The sequence below is a fragment of the Poeciliopsis prolifica genome, unplaced genomic scaffold (assembly GCF_027474105.1).
Source record: "Poeciliopsis prolifica strain line A6 unplaced genomic scaffold, Auburn_PproV2 SCAFFOLD042, whole genome shotgun sequence".
NCBI classification, from domain to species: domain Eukaryota; kingdom Metazoa; phylum Chordata; class Actinopteri; order Cyprinodontiformes; family Poeciliidae; genus Poeciliopsis; species Poeciliopsis prolifica.
This window is the reverse complement of record NW_026562417.1, coordinates 2703534-2726703: the sequence shown is the minus strand read 5'-3', so window position 1 is coordinate 2726703 and position 23170 is coordinate 2703534. Positions and strand designations below refer to the sequence as shown.

General features: G+C 42.8%; 1 protein-coding gene across 18 annotated transcripts in view; it reads right to left on the bottom strand.

Moving 5' to 3' along the window:
- nav3 (neuron navigator 3) overlaps positions 1-23170 on the bottom strand; it is a 321262-nt gene that overhangs the window by 60487 nt on the left and 237605 nt on the right. For 15 of the 18 annotated variants that reach the window (XM_055055458.1, XM_055055457.1, XM_055055447.1 and 12 more), the window contains 4 exons: positions 19491-19559; positions 14183-14325; positions 9504-10614; positions 5824-5939 (listed from right to left, as the gene is read on the bottom strand). In XM_055055458.1, the coding sequence (XP_054911433.1) occupies positions 5824-5939; positions 9504-10614; positions 14183-14325; positions 19491-19559 (1439 nt within the window). Of the gene's footprint in view, positions 1-1003; positions 2619-5823; positions 5940-9503; positions 10615-14182; positions 14326-19490; positions 19560-21781; positions 22049-23170 lie in introns of those variants that run through there. The other 3 variants (XM_055055461.1, XM_055055462.1, XM_055055460.1) reach the window with 2 other exon arrangements.

Genomic DNA, 23170 nt, shown 5'->3' with positions numbered 1-23170 from the left:
AATGGGTATTCATAAGAGTTTTAGGAGGGCGTCCCAAGTATTTGTGGATTGTTGCCGACTCCAAATGACGCGATTACAGCGGTCCACTGTACTGGAATCATTTCATACTGGCGAGGATGGAAGGATTCTCCTGTAAGCCACACTGACGAAGCTTCCAAGAGTCAATAAGCTATTTAATCCGAATACATACTAGTGTGTACATACTGAGGTGAGCATGCATAAAAAAACGGAAAAAAACCCAAAACAATGCAAGACATTGAAAAGCCTACACGTTCAAAAACAGCAATAATGAAATATTGATCAGAGTGGCTGTGTGATTCACAGCCTGCGAGGGTGAGGCGGAGCTTTTTCTGGATAGGTGGAATCGGTTTCCCACCATCAGAGGTATTTTTGGGTTTTAATGCTGAATCATTCTTCCACTTGCCAAAAAAGTCAGCAATAATCTCCTCAAAGCTAAAGCTCCCATTGAATCTGCCTTATCAATACTTTCACAACGGCTTAAAAACACAGAAAAGTGCTTCACATAGATTTTAACAAGAGACTTCCAAAAGAATATGGTATATAGATCGACTTTCTGAGCAACAATGCAGCCTATTCAGACATTGCTGGGGTTACACCGGGGCGAAGGGTTGTGTAGCTGGTGATAAAATATGAGGTAATAAATGAGGATTTTGTTGGGGATCTGGTTGTAACATCTGTGACTGAGCATGTGTGAGCATAAACTAAGCTGGCTGATGTCTCATTCCACAGCCACGTCTCAAAAACATTTAAATACTGTCTTCAACTGCCAACAGGGTCCTGTGAGAAAGTATGGTTCATCCAACAGAGGATTAAGAAAATATCCAGCTTATAGTAGGCCTTTCAGCTCTGCTGTTAAGATGGCTTCTTTAAGAACTTTGATTTAGCGTTCACATATTTCTGACTCCGTGCATTAAGCTTCACGACAATCCTCCAACACTGGATGAATCCCAACCGCCGCAGCAGAAAAGAAGGGTTGACTTACGTGGGTGAGGTTGGGGTGAGGTGTGTAGGACCTGCTCCAGGTCCCCCAGCATGGTGAGGATCACCTCCTTATCCAACTGAGCCGTTCCCTCTCGAGGACCTCCCTCTGAAGCCTCCTCCTCTGCCCAGTACCCGTCTTTTTCCCTGCCGCCCTGCTTCCCGCCACCCCCTTCTGCTGCCGCTTCAGCGTTAGAACATCCATTCCTGCCTTCCCCGTCTGCTCCTGGCCCCTCCCTAGACCTCCGCTGTGACTCGGTTCTTGGGTGGCCGCTGTACGACGCCCGTTGTGGACGCCCACCTGCCACCGTGCGTCGCCAAGGGACGGGGATGAGGGAATGCTCTGACTGCGAGAGGACCTTAGTGAGGGAAAGTGACAGAGATCGAGCTCTGGTGCCCCGGACACCTGTGCTCCTGGTGCCGCCCTCCTTCCTGGGGCTGCCCTGCAGACTGCCCCCTGCCCTCTGCGAAGACGACGAGAAAGGTGAAGAGCTCAGAGGTTGGGAGAGACGAGACGGCGGATCGGTGAGTTCAAAGGAATAGACCCGCTGCTCGCCATCGCTGAGCAGGGTCAGGTTGGTGAGGGAGCGCTGCTTGATCCGCAGGTTGAGGTTGTCGGGGAGAGGCTGGGGGGGCCGCCGAGCCGGGCTGCCCCCCTGATACACAGAGAACTCTGCTCCTCTCTTCATCTCCTACCTCTTCTCTGCCGGCGGCTCAGGAATAGGTACAATACGTGTGAGTGGTTCCACCTGTGCGCGGCTCTCCCCTTCACATCTTGGTCGTACCTTCGCCGAGAAAGCAGATGGACGGAGGGAGGAACCGGAGAACAGAGGACGCAAACAGATAGGTCCCCACGTCCCACGCCTCCCTCACTGTGGTCCAGGATTCAGTGGGCTGGAGGGAAAGCAAGTGGCGGGTGAAGAGTGGGGAGAAAACCACTCTGGAAGGTGTGCAGGTGAAATCCCAATCCATCCCTGAGCCAGCCCATACTTGTGGTCGTCCTCCGAGCCACACCAAATCACTTCATCCTTCCACTCCATCCGCATGCTGTCTCTCTGCCTCACCACTGTCAGGGGCGTGGATGCACAAGCCGCTCCATCTCCAGCGGCTCACTCTCTGCTCCTCCTGTTCTCGCTCCCTCTGTCTTTCCCCCTATTTAATGACAGTCTCTCTTCACTCACTCTTATCTTTTCCCCATCCACCTTCTGTCCCTCCTTTAATTACCAGCTCACTGCCACACTTCTGCTGCCTCCCTCGCTGACACACTGACTGTTCCCCTCTCTCCACAGCGGAGAATAAATGGCTGGTGAAGCCCGGCTCACACACATTCCAGCATGCAGCCTGCAGCCTTCCCTCCTCCTCTCGCGCTCAGCCCCGCTCAGTGTTTATCAGCACTTCTTTCTCTTAATCCTCTTTCATTCTCTTCCTCAGTTTACTTCTCACCCGTGGCTTTCCTCCCACTCCAACACAGTGGGACAGCGAGTTGTTTGGACAGCGCACCTGTAAGCTTGCAAGCTCCCACTGCACCAATCTACCCAGCCGACTTAATTAAATGCCGTCGTCGGGAGCTAAAACACTGAGCCCTGCGGCTTATCGTGGATCAACCATGAGCCGACGTATTCATATCAGACAGTGCATACGCTGTCAGCCCCGTTTGGTTCATACCTGCTTTCAACACATGGAAGCCTCCAAAAGAAGTGGCATCAGAAGCCAAAATTCAGGTCTATTTATAGATTTGATAGAGATTCGGTACCTACTTCAGGGCTCCTTTTTTAATTTTTGTGACAAAAAAAACCAAACTAGATTTAGACAATGCGGTGGACCAGCTGTACTTGAATGCACCGTTACAAAAGAGCTGATGTCATGTATGTTGTCATCAGAGGGACAACATAGCATTATCATGTTTGATGCAAGCGCGTCCTGAAACAGGGGGGCTACGCCAAATGTTTGTGGCATGAACACAACTTCTGTATTCAGCTCAGCAGGCGCACAGAAGCTAATTCCTGCTTCCGGAGAGAGGCGTTGTGGGGGGAGGTGTGGTCTTTTGCTCAGCAAGAGAACAGAACTCCAAGGAGGAGCTTTGTGGAAACAGGCGGGGCTTTGTGAGAACTAGTATTTAAAGCATGCCTGAATGGTTGCCAAAATTGAATTTTCTGAGTTTTATATTATGTTATAATGTTATCCCCTTATGAAAAAAACATACCTGAAGTTAAATAATTATTACATGTGCTATTTATGGTCATTTGACAATCTTTAAAAAAAAAAAAAAAGTCAAAGCAACACTTCAGGTATGTTTTTTTCATAAGGGGATAACATTATAACATAATATAAAACTCAGAAAAGTCAATTTTACAAAATACTCCCCATTTAAAGTCTACAACAGGGTTATTTCCAGAATTGACTGAGGGTAACTGGTTTCCCTTGATTTTATTAAAGGGCGTACAAATAAAGGGGCGATATGAATGTATGGAAGCCTTTCAAACACTACAACCATAAAATCCCAGTGCATGTTCGTGATGTGCCAAAATGTGATAATGTTCAAGCAGTGTGAATATTTTGCAAGGCTCGGTCAGTACAAATGCAGATATTCATGAGCCCCAATCTTTCTTCTCATCTCTGCAAAATCTGAAACACCACAATAGATTTTCAACAGTTGTCCTGCTTTGATGTCTGAAAGCCGACACCCCTGACATGGGCTGTGCGTCTGTATGCAGTAGGAGCAGGCTTGTCATGTGGTATCTGTGGTGTGCCGACTCTTGGACCGCCCTGTCAGAAACTCCATCCCTCTCCTCTGCAGAGGAAGAACCAAAAGGGCGAAGGGTACGAAGCGGCTACGAAACGTGTGACTGCAAAAAAAAAAAAAAAAAGAAAAGGCGAGTGTACCTAGTGGAGTCTATACAAAGAGAACGGTCGGTGCTGTTGTCTAATTTTGTCCTGCAAATGACGGGCTTTGGAAAAGCCAGGACCGTAGCTAAATGTCTGGAATGTTGCTGCCCACTTGACATCCTTAAACCTATAATCACACGGTGTTGTTTGCGCAAGCTCCGCTTTGTGGAGTTCTTCTGGCTTTTGGCTTGACGTCCTCCTTCTCCCAACTTAAGTCTGGCTTGCTTTGATTTTCGACCCAGGCTGAGCTCTGTTTTATGTTTTATGATGAGTGAGGAATTTGTTTTCAAATGAAAGCATTTCCGACTTACTTCAAACGAACTGTTGCTTTAAGATGTGAAGCTCCAAATTTCCCCACAGAGACAAACAGTTGGTTAAAGTAAGACAAACTTTAAGAAAAAATTTAAATAAAAAGGATTCAGACCTTAGGAAGCACCTCTGATGGATATGTTTGAAGGCTGCAGCAGGAGTCATTTGAAACTGGATAATAGAAGAGTAACAGTAGTTTGCTGTAAGTCAGCTTTTTGTTTTCAGTGCTGGGATGTTGGTCAAATTTCTCTTCCAGCTCTCTGTCATATATTTTCAACTAGCAAAATGCACCTAACCTTGAGTTTAAAATGTTCCTGCAGCACCTAAGTGGAATATAATTTGAGAAGAAACTAAACTTAAACTAATGGAACCAGAAGGAAAATTGGAGAGTGTAACCAGAATCAGTCCTTTACCTATTTCAATGCCAAAATCCAAAGTTAGCAGTGGAGATTGTTTATCTCAGCCTGGTTTCCTGGGATCAACTTTGGTTTTGAGAATAGTTCACAAACTTTTACCTGAGCTTTCCAGATGTTCATGCCTTGCGTCTATCCAGAAATCGGTTTTGATGGGGTGTCGTTGGGCCCCATTCATAGAGGATACAGACAAAAACAAAAAGCTGAAGCTCTCTAGGGTCCTAAAATCCGACTGCTATATGAATTGATCTCTATAAATTCTCCTTCGGTGTGTGTGTAGATGGATGGATGTGGACTCAAACACATCCTGTCTAACTGCATGGAGAAGAGAAATACAGCTTGTTTTGTGATCTATGCAACAAAATAGCAGACAAGGAACTGAGGAAGGTTAGAATTTGCTGGACTTTTCGCAAGAGAGATAAAGAGATAACTTTATCTCTTTGTAGACATTTCCCACAAAAAAAAAAAATGCTAATTGGAAACATTTTTTGTAAGAAAACAAAACAAAAAAAATTGAATTGCGTAACATGGGCATGGGCATTCGCAGAACGTTTGGACCTCATTTGCTTTTGTTGCGTTCACTCTGAATGAAGGACTTCAGGTTATGAATGCGAGATGCTTCGTCTTAAAAAACATTCTAAGTGAATCTCATATTGTTAAAGCTGTTCCGCGGCGTTGATGAGGGCAGTGAAGTGCTTTTTATCCACTTTATGTTTCTGTTTGACTCATTTGCATCTTTACGTTGCATTTATTAATGGTCAAGTACCGCTATTAGATAACTTCCCGCTTCTAACAGCCGTGATGTTCCAGCTCGTCAGTGTGAGAGTGACAGGTAACGGTGGTGTGAATCCACACCGCCGATTCCCTCCGACAGCGCTGACCTTTTCCCTTCTATTCATTAAACAGGAACGAAACGTGGCTCCCACCGGTAAACACAGCTAGTTTCATGCTGTAGAACGGGCTCACTGACAATCTAACTGCAGCTTCTTTTTATTTTTATTTTTTAATTTCCCCTCTTCTTGCATAAGAAGAGGGGATCTTGGTGAACTGCAGCAGCTTTAATGTCAGATTTGAATAAATATAGAGGCTAACCGGCAGAGAGAGGTTAAATTCCTAATACGACCAATGTACTTTTATAAATACATATGCTTATTTACACACCCACTCAGAAGACGGCGATCCGCACAGAAGCCCACAGCGTGTGTGTGTGTCGTACCTGATATCTCCTCCAGGCACTGCTTGGCTGTTTTGCTGTAGACCAGCTCTCCCTTGGTGGGACTGAGGCAGGGGTCGGCTGGGGCCACCATGGTGCAGTCGTTTTCAGAGAACGTCCTGGAGGCAAAACGATAAAGATATATATAAATATATATAAAAATATACATAATAAGCCTGGTCACTTGCAGATATGAGCAGATTTAGCTGCATTCAGACAGCTTGCCTGAATCTGTTTTCAGGTTCAAAGTGAGAAGCTCCATGTACCGACCAGGGAAGCGGCGATCCACTTTTCTCATTTCCGATACAGATATCGGAGGTTCAGTGTCAGTCCAATAACAATCCGATGCGGAAAAATAGTACTGAATTGACTTAAAATGTTTGCTTTTTTAAAAACACCGACATAAACTTACCGAATTACAAATGAATTTGACAACTCTGCACCAGTTCAAAACGCTTAAATACACCAATCGCTTCACAAGCTTGGTCAAATATGCAAAACAACATAACTTTTATTTGCTCAGTAAACTGTAACGAGGAGTATAAAGGCCAATATAAATTAAAAAAAGAGAAATAAATAGAAAAACAACTTGCAACAAACCTCCTTTCATATGGGCCACAAAATGAAATTAGGAATGCTAAATATAATGTAAAATAAAGAATAAAACATGACTTTGAAAGAGCAAAAGTATAGATATTGATATCATTTCTAGTATCTACCAGTGTCACTGAGAATACAGCAGCATGTTTAATCTGAATGGGTCTGCTATGTTTTATTTTCCTCTATGAAACATGTCGCTGGGTTAAATCTGTCTCTGTAGCTCTGCCTCTTGTCCTCCAGTCTGACGGGCATCACGCTTCAACGTTTGCTGATCTAAGGAAACAAAGACATTCCTACACACTTCCCAAGATGCATCCCTCACACACACACACAGAGACACAGACACACAAGCTGTGCGCGAGTAATGCTGTCAAAAACAGATGACAAGGAAGAAAACTGCTTTCAGTAGCAAAACACACCCAGCAGAATGCATGTAAACATTTCACCGTCTTTATGTTGAAAACCATCCGGAAAAAAAATCCACGACAACAGTTGCAGACCTGAGCAGACAGGGCTGGAACAAGCTCACACACACGCACAGATCTAAGCAAAGGCCACATAGTGTCACATACTCACTCCTTCACATACACACACACACACACACAGACACACACACACACACACACACACCCCCACACACACGACACACACACACACACACACACACACACACACACACACACACACACCCCCACACACACACACACGCACGCACACGCACACACACACACACACACACACACACACACACACACACACACACACACACACACACCCGCACGCACACACACACACACACACACACACACACACGCACACATACGCGCACACACACCAGGGATCACCGTCTCCACCTGCAGCACTGCAGATAAGAACTGGCTTCCAGTTGCGTGAGCGACTTCAGCTCAGGCGAATTATTTCTCCTCACTGCCGCCTTCCTTTATTTCAGCTGCACAGATATTCTGTACCGAAGCTGCGTGGAACAATAGCGATGTGAAATAAAATGGAGGACTTAATATGTGAGACAGCCACACCGAAAGCACAGACAGAAGCGACATGGGGCTTTTTTTTTTTTACGTTAATTTAGTCTATTTGGAAAGACAATGATGCAAAGATAAAAATATGATAATCGTGTTTTTTACAACCAGAGGATTCCTATGCACATCAAGATTATATTCAGTTTCTTCCAGATGGATAGATGGTGAAAAAAAGGACGGACAATGAAAAAGGGAAGAATGGATGATGAAAAGGGGATTGAAAACATGGATGAGAGAATAGATGAATGATGAAAATTTATGTACGTATGGATGGATAAAAGGATGTATCGATGATAAAGAAAAATGTATGTATGCATACATTTTGTTGCTTTGTACATGTGACAGTGCAATGACAATAAAGTCGAATTCTATTCTATTCTATTCTATTATATATGTACGTATGGATGATAAACAAACGGATGGAGGAATCAGTCAGTTCTCAAAGCACCAGAATCCTTTACGTTTCAGTCCTTTCCCAGGTTCAGCACACCTGAATCAAACAGTGGTTCTGTAGCAGACTCTGCAGAACATCAGAACATTCTCAGGATGTAGTTGGACCATTTGAATCAGCAACATGGGAGCAGAAACTCCTGTAACCCTGGGGGACCGGAGCCCGACACCCAAAATAAAAATTCTCTGTTTTTTTTTTTTTTTTTTTGGCCATACTTATCCAGACCTGAAAAACACTGAAACTGATCGGAGAGCGTTTGTGTTGGAAGGAATCGGTACGAAATCTAAAAGGAACTGAAGGCGGCAGTTCGTTACACTAGAGTGATGCAACAACTACAACCCTAACAAGGTCGAGATGCCTGGAGGAGGGAGAATGATGGAGAAGCTGCACAGCCAGAACCTTCACACAGCCAGCCTGACGCCTGCTGAGAGCCTCTAGTGAACATTCATGTCATGACATCAACAGACGCCCCACAAAGAGAACATCTTAGAAAACAACAAAAAGGTACTAAAAACACGAAATGCCTAAAACATCAAAACAACGGGAAAAGCTTCAGTGATGAGCCAGGAACCCCTGTTCCTGGTAAAAGTATTTAAATAATCTAATTACACCTTTACAGATTAGTATCTGTATTTAGAGGTACTAATTATCAATTGCTGTGGCGTCTAATAAGGTAAATCTATTACATGGTATAAACAAGTTCACTTTCCTGCTGCTCCACCATCACGCTCCACATTGTGTCGGTCTGTCCGAGAGTCTCCAGGTAATACAGTGTAGGTTTGTGGCTGCAACATAAATACTCTGTCTGTAGCGATGACTTTGACCAAAGACGTCAAATCTCCAAAGTTAAAAGTAATCAATGATTTCGTTCGATGTCTGCTTTCTGGAGTGGCAGACACAAAAAAAGAACTGGAGCACTCAGAATCGTCGGTCTTGTTTTGGTGACACATTCAGAAAGCCACAGAAATATGACTGAAAACTGATATGACACAGACAGGAAAGAGTCCAAGTTTCAAGAAGCTCATTCAGTAGACAGTGGAATACTTTACGGATGGCTGACCCACTTAATATCACTAATGGACCTAGTCCAAGGGGAAATGAATTTAATTGGGTTCTTTGCTTCCGTTCTCTTGTGGTACACCACCTATAGAGAATTGGATATCCCGGGGGTCTACACAGTCTATATTCTGCACCTGATCACCGTCAGGGTGCAACATAACAGCTGTATGCATCAAACCAACATAGTCAGGGATAAAAGAGACGGTAAATTGATTCCTAAATCCCGCCAATGTCTGAAATTTCCCATTGAGGATAAAACACAAACAGCCAAATAATGGGTTTTGGCAAGCAGATAGCAGAGGATGTTAATTTGTTCTGTAATGACTGTGAAGCGACGTGGAGGCGAGAGCATGATGCACAGTGGGGAGCGCCAGCTGATCACTGGGAGAACTCCAAGACTTCCTAGGATATGGTGTGTGTGTGTGTGTGTGTGTGTGTGTGTGTGTGTGTGTGTGTGTGTGTGTGTGCGTGCATGGTTCTGTAGTTCTGTGGAACTTAAAGGGGAATTGGTGTGGAACCAAGTCCGAATGACTCACCTGTACATGAAGGGCGCCACTGTGGCAGTGTTGGGGTGGTTGTGTTGCTGCTGCTGAGGAAGCTGAACCACTCCGTTGCCTCCGAGTGCCCCACCTCCTCCTACGAGGATCCCACTGGATCCAGACAGAGCCGAGGTACTGGTGGATGAGGTCATGCTGGTCCGTTTGCCCTCTGGACCGCCGGCGGAGCGCTGGATATAAAAACTCCCGCCTTGTCCTCCTTTGGTCAGCTTGGCTCGCTCTCCTTCACCTGCCCGCATGTTGCCACTGCTGTTTAAGGCAGCTTGGTTCTGGTTCTGGTTTTGGGACTGGCTCTGAGGTTTGGCCGACGTCGTGGATGGAGCTTTGAGTCCTGGTTTCGGGATGCCACTGGAAGCTGAGGAGGAGCCGCCATCTTTCTTCCCTGATGATGACTTTCCTCCCTTGGGGATGAGGCTGGCTATCTTGGAGGTCTTCTTTGTGGAGTCGGCCACATTCTCGCGCTCCTCTTTTAGAGGAGAGCTGTCCTTTGAAGACTTCCCTGACTTGCTTTTGTCCTCTTTGCATGGGGCCAAGGACCTGCTGCCACTGGCAGACGCTTTCAACGACGATGAAGACGAGGTTTTGCTAGATGCAGAAAGGGATGATGCTGGCGTCTTTGTTGAAATTTGTTTGGCGTTAACGCTGCTACTGCCGCTGCTGCACACTGACCCCGTTGGGGTCTGCCCATCGTCTCCGTACTCTGATAGGTCGTCTTCCTCTTGTAGTGTCATTTCTGCCATGGATGGTGACGCTCTTGAGGCTGAACGAGGGTTAATAAGTCGAAATTTCTCGAGCATTGACCTCTGCGGAGGCACGGCTCCCGATCCGACTTTGGTCGCCTCGCTTCCGTGAGTCTGGAGGCCTTCCAGGGCCTGTGGTGAAGGGGTGGTGGAAGGTGAGTGTGTGGGGCTTGCCAGCATGGAGGAAGTGGCGCTGTGCTTGAGGTTCATGGACTTGCTGCGCCAGGACTTCCCAGCGGTGGGTGAGGGGATGGCAGAGGCCAGCTGCTGCCCACTGAGGCTGGTGGGAACCATCCCACCAATACCACTCCCATTCATCCCACTGGGTACTGGGATGCCCCTCACCGACTCTGAACAGAAAGAAAAAGAAGACGGTAGATTAGGTTTTTCATCCCAGATGGATGGTATCTCTGTAGATGCTCGTCTAACATCTGGAGTTAATAATTTGCTTCTAAGGAAGCAAATTACTTATTAAAAGGGCTGGAAAACAAACTTGCACCAATTTCCTTCAAGGTTTTAGCAAAAAAATTTGAAATATTTACATTCTTACAGTAGAGTGTAAAATGAAAACTACCAACGAGAAAGATTGTGTGTTTGTATAAATATTCTGTATTTTGCAACATATGTGATGTCAACACTTTTGGAATAGTCTAACACAAAAGCAGATTCAGAGGGAACAGTGTCGTGTGATTTTGGTTCCAGACAGATTTATCTTCCAATGATGTTGCACATTTTCACAAGTTAAGGCTGCAGGTTGATTTTGTTTTGGGGCATCAGAGTAAAGGAGAAATGGGTACTGGTTTTTATCCAAAGTCAGCAGAACTACCTCTAACAAGACCTATGAGATTCCTCAAATTTTCCATGTTGCATAATCGTACAAACTTCCTTTCAATCAAGCGTTGAGAAATTGTCAACTTTCTGCAGCGATAGGTAAGAAAAAAAGTAAATTACATCAAAATGATGCCTTTTACGCCTACTTAGACAGTATTTAATCAACACACATAGGCTCAATGTTAGTTTGGTCAAAGAAGAGCAACTTTTTCAAATGTAACTAACACACCATCAACACCAGAGCCCAAAGCCCAGAAGATGAAGTTGTCAAAAAGTATGGACTTACTCTCTGGGAAGGAGAAATAAATTGAGGGAAAGGAAGCATTATGAAGCAAAAGGAGAGGAGAGACGACAGAGTGACATGAAGTTATGCACCAATGGACTGAGTGTCTGTCTGGCTGTCAGTCAGCGCAGTGAGCTGGGCTCAGCTGACTCTCAGTCACCTCCAGTCGACTCCTTAATGTCACTTCAGGCAGGCAGGGCTTTGATTCAGCTGCTTGGGGCTGAGACACAACATGTTTGCTCAAACCTTAAAGAAGAACTAAAAAAGCTCCAGTGTCACATATTGCTCTGACACCTGGGGATTAAAATAATGGAGGCTTAAAAGCTGTATGTGTCTTGGGTGGGTGAACATTTTAGAGGCTTTAGTGTGCGCACAACAGAGCCTGTAGAGTTGTACTAAAAAGAAAATACACCCTTTTTCAACTTTTAATACGAATTACAACATTTAATTTCACTCTGGTTCTAACAAACCAATAGGTTCTAATACATGGGTGAAGGAAATTTGGGTCTTTCCACTTTCCGGTGTTGGTTTTGTTTCATACATTGTGCAGATATTTGCTTTTATGCAATTTTTTTAAAGGTTTTCATGCACTATTTTCACCTGACTCAGGTTGACTGCTTGGGTGATCGTAATGGCTTCAAATATACAATTTGTGCAAGAATTCTATCGTACATGTTCCTTGCAATAACTTTAATCATAATTCACTGAGAAGAAATTGAAGAGAAAGATAGCTACCTAGCTCGCTAAATAGTGTTTCTATCTAGCTAGATAGCTAGAATCAGTAATAGATGGCCTGGTGAAACCAGTTAAAATGAAGTTGTTCCTTTTAACTGTTGCCACATGCTTGCTTGAGTGGAAATATTGCTGCTTTTTAATTTTTATTTGCCTTTTTCCATCTTTTACTTATTAGCTGCAGATATTAACTGCATACCAACAGGAAATACGTGAGTGACTGACATTGGCTGTACAGTGCAATACCTTGAGTTGACGTTTGTTCTGACTTTATTCTGCATTTTAAAAGCTAAACTTCCAGGTTCCTCCTTTTTAGTATGCACCTGTAACGTCAGAGCAAATGCGCCGATTGTTTTTCCAAGTGCGTCTTTGCTATTATTATTATTCCCCAATCATTCACCATAATCCAGTGGCCCCTTCAGGTCCTTCCTGGATGTTAACGAAGGAGACTGGGAGCATTAATGTGATGAAGTGCGTGGGTCCACTCAATTAACCCCACCTTTAGAGTTCCTCCATCCCCACTCTAGAGGCCATTTCACAGGACTACCACACTTTCGCTGCTCTGTGATTTAAGAGTCGTCATGGAAACCAGCCTCTTTTCTTTTCTTTTCCTTTTTTTTTTTTGCTTCAGCTAACAGGGAATAAAATGCCACTTCCTCTACAGTGTGTCAGACTTTCTGGCAGAAATTTTTCAAAGAAGCTCGGGTTTGTAATCTAGCATCCGCCTGGTTAAATAGTGCCTGCTGGTTAACTCCCACCAGCGCCATGTTCATCTACTTCCTCCGCTAGGTTGCTCTCTACGTCACATAGACATCAGATGGTAAATTCAGTTTTTGTTGAAAGGATCCAGCAGTTAGTCACCCATTCTGACAGACCCATGTCAAACCCACTGAGACATTGTACAATCTCAGTTTAGTTACATACACGCACAATTACTAGAGCCACTTGATAAAGATGCCTAAAATCTTCATCAATCTATATCATTTATTGCTGATCAATACAGAACATTTCTCAAAAGTCTATTTTTATTTGGAGAATAATATATATATATATATATATATATATATATATATATATATATATATATATATATATATATATATATATATATATATATATATATATATGTGGGCTTGAAAGGAGGCAAAGTCTTCTGAGAAATGTGTGAAACAGCTCGTGGCAGAGACTTCCTGTATCTACCTCTCTGTGTTCTGTTTTGCCCAGAAGGTCGAAGCTGTGTTGCTGACATTTCCCAGCAATTGATTTCTGCTCTCTCCCTTTGTTAGAGCTTTTCTCTCTTTTTCCTTTCAAACAAACTTCAGTTTCATCTCCCCGGAGTGAAACGTTAGCTCTTAACGCCTTTTCTTGACACACAGAGTTAGATTTACGCAATGACAGAGATGCTCTGTGAGCAAAGAGAGTGAAATTGTTGTATCTGTTGCTCCCATTCAGAAAGAAACATTATCAAAGGGGTTGAAAATAAGAATGTGATGCCCTAAGTAGCTATACTGACTCTCGCTGGTTACAGAAGTTGTTTTTTTTTTTTTTTTTAATCTTATTTAAAAGCTGATATTATTTTTGACAGGGCAGTTCCTTTCATGTGTCATCTCATCCTAATGCCGTCGTCAGAACTCAGCTGGAGCGCCGAGGCGGGGATGATTCAGCAGACTGAGGCGGGGAACCGGGCTGCTCTGTTGTGCCAGCGCTGCCATCAAGTGGCGGGTCCGGAGAATGTAAATTGGGTGGTTCTTAAATGCAGCCATGAGGAAAACGAAAGCACACATTTCAGCAGTGGGAGTGTCTGGATGCAATGACAATGACTTTACTGGCTTCCATCGAATTCTCATGTGAATAAAAACACATGATCTGTTAAACAATGAAGCAAAAAAATACAGAAAACTATTTTCTGTCGACTCTTCTTGATCCTGCTTCAGTTTAGAGGTTTTTGTTCTGTTCACCTCTGTTAGCTCTCTTAAAGTCACAACACTGCATTTTGATGAAGTAAAGATCTAATACTTGATCTCTACTTCCTCTCTACTGATGAACTTGTTGGAGTGTTGAGTTCTGCTCACCTCTGTCGTTACCGCTTGCATACTGAAGAGGCTTGCTCTTGTCGATGCTGTTGAAGCTCTGGCTCCGGCGGTTGAGGTTGGATGAGCCTGGGCTTCTGGAGGCCCCACTGCCTGCAGCAGGGACTCTGGCCGGCCCTGGTAACCTGGGGAAACCACAGCAGAAAAGAGCATTTTAGTGTTAAAGGGGCAGTGTTGTACGTTGTCCGGCCACAGTGTCGCAGTCAAGTAACTGTTCACTTCAGTTGTTATAAAAATGCCGCGCATATCAAATATGACTTGAAAGAAATTTGGCTTTGAAACTTAACGCCTTGAAATCGGGCCTCTGTCTCCTTAAGAAGCTCTTGCTCTGTCAGGAAGTCATCACAACATGGCTCCTCTATTAACCCTTTGACAAAGATTTTACCAGAGTTGCACTGAGAAGTAGCTCCTATCAAGAGCTCAGCAGATGCACATTTCCAACAGGTGTTTGCTAATTGCTCCTGGCTAGTCTGAAGGAGCTGACTGCAGCTCTGAAGAAGAGCTTTGTCCTTGAAGGCGGTGCTTGGTCCCATCAAACATTTTGCACAGCTAAATGGTTGCCAGGGGAGTTTAGATTTCTCAAACATGCAGGAAAGAATCAAGGCAACACTCCAGTTATGGTTTTGATGAGGGAATAACATTATAAAATGATGTAAAGCTAGAGAAAAAGTCAATTTTACATTAGACGTTCAAATACATTAAAAACCACAACAACTAAGTCTCTATTGATACTAAACTCCAGAAAAACAAATTTGTTTTCATTCTGTTACGTGACAAGACAACATCAGTCAGTAAGAGGTGGGATTCTTATTACTGTTTCAGTAAGAAGACTTCAAAAAGTGTTCATGTCAAAATTTTCAGATTAATAATAAGAAAAAAAAAATGTGTCAAATTCCTGGCTCCCTCACATTAAAGGGTGATACTGACAGCAATTTTCGAGCCAATCACTGATCTCTAAAAAAACACAGACCTGCCGATTCCAATTTTGGCAGAGGGTGATCTTTCGCATGTGACAAATTGCTAAATATAGCAGCAAAGTTGCTGAGCTGGAATACAAAAGAACCCAAAAGAGATTCTAGTTTCATTGGATTCTGGAGGGAATGAGCAACTCTTCACATTCCTATAGATGCTGTAGGAGAGTCATCACAAGACGCAGGCCGAACTGCAGGCGCAGGCAAAACTGAAGCAACAAAACCAGACTGATGGATGAAAGTGACCGAATGGAGAAACGATGCCATTCAAAGTTATGGAGAAAAGTGGAGGGTGTGCTACATAAGAGAGCGGGCTCATCACACTCCGAAAGACCTCCAGCATTTTAAATTATGTCCAAAATGGCTTTGTCAGAAAGATGTAAAAGAAAAACCTGCATCGCTCTCCTTCTGTCCCAGTCACATAAAATCCCCATAAAACACAATGAGGTTTGAGGTCATTATGTGACAAGATGTTAAGAGGTTTAGGGAGAGTGAAGACCGACATGATCCGAGCTCCCAACTGTTATGTGTGGAGGCATAAACCCTTGGTTTTTGTTGCGATAGTTCAACGGAAAGCATATTTGAGAAATAAGAGAAAATGGAAAATACTTCTACTACTACTGTTGTCTCTTACCAAAACGTTTATTGAGATTTTTGCGACTGCTGCAGCAAATAGCATTGCTGATTTGCAACAGTGTCTATAGAATCTGCATCGTCCAAAATTGGAATCGTCATCAGGCTTCAAATGATGACCCCTTGGATGTTTTACACTTTTATTGGACATGCAAATCGATCATGATCAGCAGAAATTTGGCTAATTTGGGGTTTAACTGTACAAAATGTTCAAAGTGTACTGTGTTTTTGTTTCCAGTTGTGTTTCTCTTTGTCTGGTGCAAATATAGCTTAAGCATTTGCACACAAATAATGCTAATGCCAAAGATTATTTAGTGCACCTAAGTAAGGAGGAGTAAAGAAAAAAAAAATATATATATATATATATATATATATATATATATATATATATATATATAAACCGAATTTTAGTAAAAAAAACTTCTGTGCAGTCATGAAATTTCAAAGTATGATAAATTTGTAAGTTATTAATACTTTGCTAATTTATCTTTTCTTTGCTAAGCAAAGAAAAGATCAAATAGTGATTTTTTTTCCTCCCAGTTGTTCGTCATAAGTTCCATCAGTTTGTCAACTCTTGATAGAGTCAATGCTGCCAGCGTCACATGTTGTTCTCATACCTCTCCTAAAGCAGAATTACACAAATAATCAAATTAAACTGTTGGTGTTATACAACAGCTTGATGCAGCATTCTGCACTTCATTAGGTGGTTTCCTGCTTTTCTGTTTTAATGAGAACCACCAGCATTTTCTGAAATCACTAAACTTTATTTTTCAGCAAGTTGGACGACAGGACGTCAGGGTGAAGTTTGGGTGTCTAATTTTGTTGTTATTTTTTATTCACAACCTGAGTTTCCTTCAAATTCTCGGGGCGGAACTGAAAACAAGATTTTCCATTGCTGGTGATTTGCTGCTGGAAAGATACGGCGATGCCTCAGAGAGATAATCGATCCATTATGCCGCAAATGTCACCCGCGTGTGCGCCGCAGCTGGGGGACGAGATGTAGGAGGAGAAAGCTGCAAAACTCCCAAACAGAAAACAGATTCTAATTTTGTCACGTTAGGACGCAGTTAGCCAACAATCACGGCGTTCCATGTGAAGGAACAGCTGCAGTTGGTCAGAATACGCCCAACGCTTGGTTGGGTGACAGGAAAAATTCTATATGCTGTCAGATTCAGATGCACGGAGAATGTATTGGACTCAAAAATATATTGAAGACAAATTCATGTAGGCAAAACGAACAAGTCAACGTTTTTGTTGCCAACAATCCAATGTGTCCTGATCTGTGCCATCTTGGAGGCGTCATTTCTTATTTGGCTGGAAGTATTCAGGTCCCTCAAACTAAACTGATGAAGATATCGGAGTTCACCTGCACTGACAAGCTTGGCAGGAAAAACTATAGTCAGAGAAGCAAACAAAGAGGACTATGGTGACTCTGGAGGAGCTGTAGTGATCTCTGGGAGAGTGGCAGGAAGGAAGGATTATGTGATCCCATTTGGAGCTCAACACAAACCTTGCAAGAGACACAAGCAACGTGGACTTTCAATCCTGAAGGAAATCCAGACCTCAGCTAGAGATTCTTTTTATTTAGTCCAGTGAAAATCATACAAAACTAAAGGTTACTTTCACATCTCCCTCTGAAGAGCAGCATGAGAATCAAACCCCTGCACAGCAGGAAGTGGGAGCAACCACACAGATTTATCCTGCACAGATAAATTTAAACCTTGCCTGGATGCAAATACATAAGAAGAAGTCGGTCTGTGAGTTTGAGTCATATGAAGTAATACTCAAGTAAAAAAAAAAAAAAAAGGGATTCATGAATCTAATATGTCTACGTTTGGATCATTATCAGTCTGCAAGAAAAAGAACAAAAGGTAGTGGTTCATAAAATTAAAAGGATCCACACAAAGAGGAGCAGAAGAAGAAAAAACAGGAAACAAAAGCAAATGGTTGAGTTAGTGGAGGATAATGCTGCACACAGCGACAGGGGAAAATAAGAATGAGGGAAGAGGAGAGACAAAGCGAAGCAATTCAGCTGGGAATCAGAAGAAATCCCTTTCATCATTAGACGCTTTCATCTTCCAAACTACAGGGGTTGATGATGCCTCGGCGAAAGGGACCTGGAAGGAAGAAGGTAATCTAATTTCTTCGCTGTGGGTTCTGCCGACGGATGTGAGGTGAAATACTGAGGCCTGTCAGTCACCAGTTAAATGCAGATGTTTCAGAAGAGAGCCTGGGATGCAAACCAAAGCAAAACTCTCTTCTTTTTCCACCCCGATGAGGGTCTGGAACATCTGGCGGCGACACCGGCAGTCAGAGCCGAAGTTGTCAGAGTGAGAGCAGCAGAGGGCCAACAAACTGTCAAACACCCCCCCCTGCTGCTTGGATGGCAAACTTTATGGCCCTGTGCTAAACTACTAAACACTTGCATCAAAGCGAAGATTCAGATTTTACTGGGATGGAGTACAAATCCCAAAATACAGTGTGAAAACTGATGACTGTTGATTAAAACAATAATGTCAAAGCACATCAGAGTTGATGGGAAGACGGAAGGAGCTAAACAAGAAAACCTGGTAGTCCTCCAAAGCTAGAAAGCAATAGTTCAGATAAAAAGGTCTGAGTTCTATGAGGCTAACGTGAAAGAACTGCGAAGCTGATGCCACGAGGGTGAACCTATAAGTCTATTTGTCACACTCTATCAACAGCAGCAATAGGTACAGAACTTTCCTAAATCTGTCTGCTGCTTACAGCCTGCAGCTTCCTTTGTTGTGTCTGATGTCCTAATTTTAACTTCATTGCACAGATGTTGAAAACTTTCCAAGGGACAAAATGTGATTAGCAATGAAACTAAACTGTGTTTGTGGCATGGAAATTCTTTGACACCTTGAAATTGGGCCACTGTCTCTTAAAGAAGCTCCTGCTCTTTTAGGCTCTCCACCTTGAGCATGTTATCAAACATCGCTCCTCCATGAAGCCATTTAGCACCCTTCTTATGAGTGTTGCACTGAGTTCATAGAATGAGATTAGCAGATTTGCCGTTCCACCAGCTGTTTGCTAAATGCTGCTGTCGCTAGTCTGCAGGAGTTGAGGAGGCGAGGGTAGAGGCGCTCGGTGAGAACAAGCGTTTATGCACCCCCGGAGGGTTGCCACCGAAGTAAAAAGGATTCCTCAAACATGTATGTATGTATGTAAGAATCAAGACAACATTCCAGGTACGTTTTTGAAGAGGGAATAACATTATAATATCATGTAGAGCTCAAAAAAGTCAATTTTACACAGAACTGATACTTTACACATCAGCATCTAGACTTTCTAATACATGTCTAGATCTAGATCTTTTGTTAAAAAGATTTCACATAAGATCTCATGAATTCTTCATGGGAAGATGAACGATATAATAAAGGTCTAATTTAGCCTAAATAGCCAGGAAAGTGTCATTATTGATATATATATATATACTGTATATATATAGTGTAGTAAGTGGCAGTATTTCACTCAGAAACATTGATCCAAGCTGCCACTCCCAGCTCAAGAATCTCCTTGCGAAATGCTTAATCTCTGACCCTGACTGTTGACCTTTGACCTTTGGTAGAGTCACAAAAACATAAAAAGTGCAAACTAGAGAGAGAGAGAGAGAAAAAAAAGAAGGCTTCAAAACACAAAACTGCTTGCCAACAAAAGAAACGTACCTTGTGTTTTTCTTCTGAGACGACCCTATTCCACTGTGGCCTGGAGGACTTGCATATCGTGCTGTGAGACTGCAAACAAACCAGAGAAAAAGACAAATTTACCATTAAACACAGTTAGATGGAGAGCGAGAGCAGTGCCTGGTAAAAGTTCTCCCAATCCATGTCTAAATGTAATAAAATTAAAGGGAGCAGATCCTTAAGACGGAGGCAGAGAGACGGAGCCGGAGCCAGGTGAAGGAAAACACGAAGCACGTGGTGGACGCTGTTAGCATGCCAGGGAACATTTCTTTGATTTTTCACATGATGGCTCACACATGTTGGTAACCACAAGCGTATGACTAAGCCAATAACATCCCTCAGTCCATTTATAAAGCGGCCAGAGAAACTTTCCCAAACAGGTTTGCGGTGGCATCCTTTGAAGAAAACCCCAAATCACACAGCACAGAAGGCAGGGGTGAAGGAAATGCACACAGCATCAGTCACAGTTAGTCACTCGGAGAGATGGGAGTTACTGCAATTATGCATGTTTCAGGCACGCCGCCTTGTTCGTGTTTGACAGGAATTGGCTTGGCTACATGCAGAGTTGTTTTTCAGTTAAAACTAATGACATCCTGTAAACATTAAAGCGGCAAGCTGAACTAAATTCTTTTGAAAATTAGCCTCACAACGGCGTTCATTGACACATTTCCCTGCTCTCGGCAACAAGATGCAAGACTAACTCACTGACTAACTGACAGCACACGCACAAAAGCAATAGAAAACCTGCTGAGGCCAGAACTGATCCCTTGTATTTTTTACGTTTACTGCTGAATTCAAGATGAAGCCATTGGGTGCTTTGTAAGAACTGTGTCAAAGTCTTCCCAAGGGAGGTTTAAATGTCAGACAGCTCCTTGTCCTCTGTTTGTAAGACTGAATGTGTGTTTGCTATGATGAGAAGAACCTAAAAGTCCTCCTTCCACCACCTGCCTGCATATGTGAGGTCAACAAAACTCTGTCCTTTCTATTAACAGTATTGATAAAGCTCCACTCCCCTTTGATTGAGACACCTAACATTTTGTCAGAACTGCTTTGAACTGCGAACGTCTCGCTACTGAGGATTACAGAATTTTAGCTACAACAGATAGGGTTGTAGCTAAACTACTCGATATTTGCAGTATACTTAAGATTGTCAGAACAAGGACATTGGGAGAAAAATTGGCAAAAAAATCTGTGCGTGAAGTCGGCTCAAGCTTGTACAACTCCTTCAGACTGAAACAGTTTTATCTAAATTTCAGGGAGAGGTCTGGTTTTTAAGAGGGGAAAAAAAAACAGACTATAGATCACATGATATTAGTTAAAAATTGTAAATTGTTGGTTATATCAGTCTGCCAGAAGACCCAATGTTAGTCTCTCTTCTTACATTAAACCTGAAATTTAACTCTGTCAGCAGGCTCTTTTTACTGTGGAAGTAGAAACCACTTATCATATATTTAAAGAGTTGACATAAGAGTGTTGACAGCAGAAAATTCATGTCTCCACAGATCAAATAAAACATCTATCAACATTTGTCTGTGCAATGCTCCAAACACTGCACACACACACACGCAAACCCACACGTCTACACACACGCTATATTCAATACTATCACTATCCAATCAAAGCTTCAGCTTGAACACACCATGAATTCATTCTCGTGGTCTAGCACTCACACATGCAGGATATAGAATGTGCATTGGTTTTCACCTAATTAGTTCAGTCTATCACCATTGTAGGACAGCAGTAGGTAGAATGCAATACTTAAATGTATGAAAGACAATGACTAACTCTGTGTTGGTAAGTGAGTGAAGGTTGGTCACCACATTTCTCCCAAGGATAGACCCTGTTACATTGCTACAGGCTGTCCTCAATGTGTTTAATTCACCAAATTATATCTTCTAGATCAGGAGCATCCAGTTCTGAGTAGAGAACATTAGAATGGGGGCTTGTCCAGGATACATATTGGAAAGTCCATAGAGGAGAGACATTGTTTTCGGCTATAATTTAACTTTCACATGTGAGTTGAAGAGATGCAAGATTTTTTTGTTTTGTCTTTCGTATTGAACTCGAAAAGTTTCAAAAAACACAGTTAAAATATAAGCAGAAAAAAGGGTCAGTTACAATACAAGTTTTCCATGTATTCAAAGAAAATTTGGATTTTACTACAAAGAAGCAACTTCATCAAATGAGTTTTGGGCAATAGCTTATACATTTCACTAAGTTGCTCAAATTTATAAGACAACAGGTAAAAATTTGATTAAAAAAAGACTATTTACCAGTTCATGATGCCAGTCACTAATTCAGTCTCCTGAGTTTACCCCGTGATTTCCAAAAATCCACACTCTGGATGCTCCCGACACACATGCAAGCAGCTCAAGCCGTAACTACCTATGAGAAGGCTCAGTCTGGACCAGGCTATTTGCCCTCCCATAGGGCAAACTGCTCTTCCTGTCGCGAGAAACAGCGGTGGGTAGGCGTGAGGAGCGGCGTACCCGGGGGTCAACTTGTTCACCCCACGACATAATGAATTAACAAGGGTGGGTGTGCTGTGCCCTTCCAGGCCTGGTCCCCTCTGACTTCTAGAGCTCCGAAAGCCTTTTGTGGCTCAGAGCTGTCCAATGGGGAGTTCCCCTTTGACACACACATACATACACACACATATCTCATCCTCTTCCCCGGAGACACCAGTAGAGCCAGCAGGTGCCGTCTATAGAAAGCTTGCCATACCGCAACTGTCAATGAGAAGTATGCCAACTATGACTCTGTGAATCTGCTGATGAAAGTCTTCAAACAAGTTTTTATCTCAAACAAGAATTTTTCTGCTCAATCATGACTTAATGCAGCTATGAAGAAGTAAATTCAGAAGTTGATTTTAGTCTGTAGTAGGGGAGCCCAAACGTTTTGAGACCAAGATGTACTTTTTCTGAGATCTACCTCATGACACAAAGACATAAAAATAGTAAATTAAAGCCTATTGACTTATTTTATATGCAAATATACATCAGTTATATCAGAAATAATAAAGTTTTATAAAACCTAATGCTGTTTCTTCCTCAGTGAGATTCTGACACTGGGAGTAACACACTTTCTCAGCCAGAAGCTGGTTGCAAACCTGAGGCCAGCAGGTGTCAGTCAGTTCTGGTAGATCTGAAATTCACCGGCTATCAGTTCTTGATGTAGCTTGATGTAGCCCTTATGGCTATTGCTGCATGCTCTAGCCCCATCTCTCTCCCTCCCAATTCCTGCCTTATTAATGTCCACAAAAGCCACAAGCCCTATGCATTTAAAAAAAGTGAAACTATTGTACATAGGTTTTTAAAGATCACATTACTCATTAACATACTCTCTTAGAATAAAGGTCAAAGAGCCCTCTGCTCCCAAAAAATTCACAGATTATCAGCTTAGTTAACAGGAGACAGATATAATTGTTCTCCTGACCTTTGCTATGACGTCTAGAGTTAATAGTAGAGGGGTGGAGACAAAGAAAGCATCAAGCATATATGGAAATGAAGTCTGCTGCACAAAGGCTTGCTCTGAATTTATCTATGCCACTTTATTCAACATGCATCAGACCAGAATGCATCGTTTATGACACAACCCTAACCCATAGGACACACCGTATACAGCAGAGTATCTGTAACTTTTCCAACTAAGCCGATACAGTG